Below are 5,335 nucleotides of genomic sequence, written 5' to 3' on the forward strand. Positions count from 1 at the left end.
GGGCTCGGCGGCGCTGGGGCCTTCCATGGCCGGCGCGGCGGGGGGCGGCGGGAGCGGAGAAGGAGCGGTTGGCTCCTGCGCGATGAGGAGGAGTGCGACGAGGAGGAGTGCGGGTTGGGGGGAGATTTTCCCCTCAACCCCTACTTCTACAGATTGCAAAGTCGTTTGAGGGTTGGACCTCTAAATTTTTTTACGGGTTTGAGGGTTTAGAGGTTCTAGTCTACGGCGTTTTTTCGGCGAAAACTGTAAAAAAGCGGTTATTTTCAGGGGTTTGAGGGTTTAAGGGCTCTACTAGTAATGCTCTAACTATTGTTTGGGACAGAAGAACCTTAATAACCAACCTAATGACAAATTTCATCAATCGGTAAATGGTGGCACAGTGCTGAGGAAAACTGTTAAAATCATCAACCTACTACAGATTATGCGATGTCGACAATAAAAACATATTTTTCTCTTGAAGTTCCCGAAAGGCTTTCACTGCTCACGCTTCCTCCCTTGGGGCAGCAGCAGGAGTTTCACCGGTTGTTGGCCTGCAAAATCACCCATTGTTCCAGAATTCTCCCAAAGAGATAGGCCAGTGAAAATCACAAACCATAAAGATGTAGGTAAAATACTCACAGTCCAACCATGACTTTGAAGGAATCATAGATCACCCACTGGGTGCCGGTCAGTGTGCCGATCATGACGATGCGGAGCGGAAGGCCCCGCGTGAAGAGTCCCCATAGGCCCAGGTTCTTGACAGCCTGAAGAAATCAGCACAGCAACAGTAGTAAGCACACGCATTTTCGCAAAAGAGCAAACGGACTTCAGTTCAGCTCAGTTGTGCTCAGCAGATGCTGCAGGGCTCTACGTACGTCTCCGACGGTGGCGCCCTTGGCATTGTTGAGGAAGGAGACCAGGTTGTCGGCGGGGTGCGAGATGGCGGCGCAGAAGACTCCGGCGATGTAGCCGCTCCCGAAGCTCACCCCGAGCTGCAGAGGCTTGCTGCACTGGTCCTTGGGGGTGGGGATGAGGTGCTTGTACGCCATCTCCACGATGTTCTCGTAGGTTGCGAACTTCATCATGGTGTCTGCAACCAAGGTTCAGAAAATTCAGTCAACCTACATAATTTTTACAGTTCAAACAATTTGAACAGAAGAAAGCATATACATGGTACTTACAAGGAATCTGTCGCCCCCAAAGAGGAACCATTCCTCTGAACAGCCTGCGATTTCAAAAGCAAAACACGAGTTTAGTTAGCACCCCTGTTCGATCAATGGAAATCATATGCATTACGAAGGAAGATACGCTGAGCTGAGCAGAGCTGACATACCCTGCATAGCCTTCAGCCCTGACGATCTTGGGGAAGCCATCGCGCAGGCCCCTGGCGTAGCCGGGCTGCGTCTGCACCCGCACCTTGACGGCCTCCATGGGGCAGAGCGCGACGTCGGCGACGACCTCGGCGGTGGCCGAGCCGGCGAGGTAGATGAGGGTCTTGTACTTGGCGGCGTACTCCGGGCCGGCCATGTCGGTGTACTCCTTCTTGAACACCTCGTACAGGCCGTACTTGAACGCGCCCTGCGCGCTGTACCCCAGGAACGTGGGCGCCCAGCCCCGGAAGAAGCCGCGGACGCCCTGCTCCTTGAGCACGATGCTGAACGACGAGGAGATGTTCTTGTACTTGGCCGGGTCGATCTGCGATCATGTTTCCGCTGCTGTATTAGTATCAGGAATCGAAATAATGTGCATATGCAAGCAGCCGAACAGACAGGGAAGAGATTGTTTTCTCTGGACGGAGAAGAAGAAACATTTTGGTCATGCTTGTGCGGCTACGCAGAAATTTGGTCAGTCGTAGCCTGGATTGTCGGCTCAGCTAGTTGATTTCATTTTCCTCTTGTTAGTTTGCACTCCAGTCAAATTTCATTCCAGCCACGTCACGGGTGATGCGCTCAGTCCTCACACTCAGGTTCCAGCTTTTTCGTGGCAGACGGCTTCGACCGCGACACCCCAATAATTTAGGTCCAGCGGAAGAAAAGTCCTCCCGCGATCGACCCAAGAAGCAAATTAAGGAGGTAATAGCACCCCAGGCACCCTAACTTGCACAGAATGTGATAATTCAGTCCTAAACTTGCAAAATGCAACTCCATCATACCCTAACTTGCACTAGATGTGATGATTTAGTCCCCATTCTATCACAGCCCGACAAGTGGCAACCAGGTGGCTTGACCGGTCTTCGTCCGCACTTTTGCAGGAAACACCCTGCCGTCTTCTCTAATTAACACGCAGTACTGGATGTTAAGGTGCAGTTAACTGCGTGAAGCACAAGAGCTGACGTCGTTGTCACCTACGTCCTGCTCGTGGGAGCCATGGCATTGGAGCTCGCGTCGTCTCTCAGGGCGGCAGGGTCTTCCTGGGGGTGCGCGTCCTACCATGCCCGGGGATGGCACCGGCTCTGTGATGCGGTGATGTGCCTCCGCCGGATGCTCAAAGTTGGAGCAAGGAGGAGTGCCTCCCTGGACTCGCTTGGGCAGTACAACATGCTGGACCTCTGCACCGACGCCAACAAGGACGGCCACCTGAGAGGCAAGATCACCAAGATGATTGGACTTAAGGACCGATGGCAGAAGATGCACTACTCAAGCACCGCCCCCGTCTCTGACGCCATAAAGACTCTGCTGCTGAGGGAGATCAGGAAGAGGAAAATAGATGATCTGAGGAATGCACGGGGCAGGTGGATCCTCAAGGAGAAAGAGATGTACGAGGATCTCACACGGATCGCCGACGACACCGAGCTGGACCGTAGCATCATGGTGTGGCACATCGCCACCGATCTCTACCTCTCCATGTGCCCTGGCCCTGACCCTGACCCGGACAAGGAGGTCCGGGACAGCATACGAGTGCTCTCCAACCACATGTTGTTCCTCATGGTGGTGCATCCCTACCTGTTGCCCGGAGTTGTTCGCACCGGCCGGTACATGGAGAACTTGAAGTACTATGATATGGTGTGGTGGGTTAATTTGAAGGCCACCAAGGAAAGCACCATGAAGCTGTCAACAGCGGAGATCATCAACAAGATAGCCGACAGTCACCAAACCACCAACTTAATCATCTTTTATTATCTGTGATCTGAATCTTGCTGCTGATTTGCTGATACTCTTGTGCTTCATGCAGAGCGGGAGATCGGCGCTGCCGCGCCTGAGCCCGTCGTCCAGTACACACCGCCGGCGCCGCTGATGCCGTCCCCGCCCTCGGTCAACGGCACCAATGTCAGTGCCAGCACCAGCAGCGTCTCGGCCACGTCGCAGAGCCTCCTCGGCAGCATGTTCGCGCCGTTTTCCGTGGCCCAGGCGTCGCAGTACCCGGAGCGCGCACTAGCCACCAAGCCCCTGTCGCTGTGCCTCGCGACCGACGCCGCGTCCGCCCAGTTCTCGGCCTCCGCGGCTGACTGGCAGCAGCAGCTCCCGCCGCCGTCGCCGTCCCCGTCGGCGCACATGTCAGCCACGTCGCTGCTTCAGAAGGCGGCGCAGATGGGCGCCACCTCGTCGAGCTCCTCGTTCCTGCGTGGGCTGGGCCTGGACATCTCGTCTTCATCGCCGGCGTCGACGTCGTCAGGTCAGCATCAACAGCAGCAGCACCCCCATCACCAGGAGCCCATGCAAATGCAGTTCCCGGAGGGGTGACTGCAGCAATGGCCGCCATGGTTGGAGCCCGAGCCAGCTCCGATGATGTCGGCCGGGCTGGGCCTCGGGTTACCATACGACTCTACCGGCGGTCCGATGGGTTTGCCGGAGCTCATGATGGGCCAGTCATCACTGTTCAGCGTCAAGCCGGCCACGCTGGACTTCCTGGGGCTCGGGATGAGCCCCACCGGTGCAACGACGAGCAGGGGCCTCCGGCCTCCTCGTGTTCATGCATCCCATGGGCGGCGCGGTCGGCATGGCCCGGACCGGCAGCGGCGCGGCGGAGACGTTCGGCTCCGGCCGGGGCACTCAGGCCAAGCTGTGGGAGAGGAACTCGAGCAGCTCGCCGATCCTGTGAAAGGACTGCTGGGTAGTAGTAACACGTAGCACAGCAGCTGTAAAATGCTGCTTGTGTCTAATTAGCAGCAGCTAGTCGTCTGTCCTTCGCCGTTCTTTTGTTTCTTAGGTTACAATCAAGTACGTAAGTTACTTTTGTTCCTTTAGGCTTCAGCTTAGTAGTACGAACGCCTGCCATGCCTTGCCCTGAAGCAAAATTTCTTTTCAAGTTCATTCACACATTAGTCAGTGTTTCCTTCAGTTAACTGCACCTTAACATCCAGTTATGGAATACAAGGGAATTAAAATCTTAGCTTGGTCTCTAGCTGAAACCAAAGGATGCATGATACTAGTAATGGAACAAATCATATATGAGATGGCAAAATGAGTGGGATTGACCTGCTGAACTAGAGGGCAGCGAAAGATCAACAACGAGAAATCTATTTTTTTTCTGCAAAAGTGTGTGCGGGCTGATTAAAGAAAATGGCAGGGGGTTTTCTGCAAAAGTGTGTGCGCTGACCGGTTCAACCATCTGGCTGCCACTTGTCGGGCTGTGATAGGCTGGGGACTAAATCATCACATGAGGTGCAAGTTGGGGTATGGTGGAGTTGCATTTTGCAAGTTTAGGACTAAATCGTCACATCCTGTACAAGTTAGGGTACCTGGGGTGCTATTACCTCCAAATTATGGGGAGATTCTCAAACAGAACAGTGCGATTCTTTGCGTACCTGGATGTTGCACTTGATGACATCGAGCGGCGTCACGGCGGCGTGCGTGAGGCCGCACGCGGCGGCGCCGCCGAAGCCGCAGGCCGCGTAGTACGCCGGGGAGAACATCTCGATCTTCCCGAACGGCGGCTCGCTCGGCGCCCTGGCGACGACGGGCGCCTCTTGCGCGGCCCTCCCGCCCGGCGTGCCGGAGCCGCTGGACGCCGCGTAGAGGAAGCTCGGGAGCAGCGACTGCCGCGACGCCATCGAACGATTCCCCCGCCGGCGGGTGCAAGTGTCACGATCAGTTTTGCTTGCTTTTTCGCCGGCAAGTTGCTTCTAGCCCTCCGTGGTTTCCCGGCCGCTTGGAGCGAGGATGCAGCTGCTGGGGTGCCCGTGGTCGGCCGCCATTTTATACGGAGAAGCGCGCGCGCGAGTGGGTTGCCCGTCGTGGTCATGCATCTTTTGACCGTTCGGCGGCTTGGGAAGCAAGGTGGTGGAACCGGAACGGGAGAGGCGTGTGGAACTGCGTTTCATCGGTGGGTTCTTTGATCCGCTGCAGGGGAGAGATTGGTCCCTGCTTAATTTTACTAGCCGAGATGCCAAATCAAAGCTCTCTAGAGCTATAGAATG

The 5,335-nt window shown here is 55.7% G+C and overlaps 1 protein-coding gene across 1 annotated transcript; it reads right to left on the reverse strand.

Moving 5' to 3' along the window:
- Nucleotides 1–333: 333 nt before the first annotated feature.
- Nucleotides 334–5,094, reverse strand: LOC119310064 (mitochondrial phosphate carrier protein 3, mitochondrial-like). The gene is made up of 6 exons (XM_037585916.1): nt 4,724–5,094; nt 1,313–1,674; nt 1,161–1,204; nt 855–1,069; nt 619–743; nt 334–530 (listed from the first exon to the last, which is right to left on the reverse strand). Exons 1-6 carry the CDS (start codon nt 4,967–4,969, stop codon nt 482–484), a joined length of 1,041 nt encoding a protein of 346 aa, XP_037441813.1. The 5' UTR covers nt 4,970–5,094; the 3' UTR covers nt 334–481.
- Between the last annotated feature and the right edge of the window lie 241 nt (nt 5,095–5,335).

The sequence above is a fragment of the Triticum dicoccoides genome, chromosome 5B (genome assembly GCF_002162155.2).
Source record: "Triticum dicoccoides isolate Atlit2015 ecotype Zavitan chromosome 5B, WEW_v2.0, whole genome shotgun sequence".
In the NCBI taxonomy this organism is placed as follows: Eukaryota; Viridiplantae; Streptophyta; class Magnoliopsida; order Poales; family Poaceae; genus Triticum; species Triticum dicoccoides.

Excerpts from the sequence above, each read along its gene's own strand:
- LOC119310064 (XM_037585916.1), bottom strand. The coding sequence starts at position 4,969 with ATGGCGTCGCGGCAGTCGCTGCTCCCGAGCTTCCTCTACGCGGCGTCC. Across the intron at positions 1,205-1,312 it reads AGGGCTGAAGGCTATGCAGG|GCTGTTCAGAGGAATGGTTC; the intron begins GTATGTCAGCTC and ends TTGAAATCGCAG. Across the intron at positions 1,070-1,160 it reads TTGGGGGCGACAGATTCCTT|ACACCATGATGAAGTTCGCA; the intron begins GTAAGTACCATG and ends CCTTGGTTGCAG.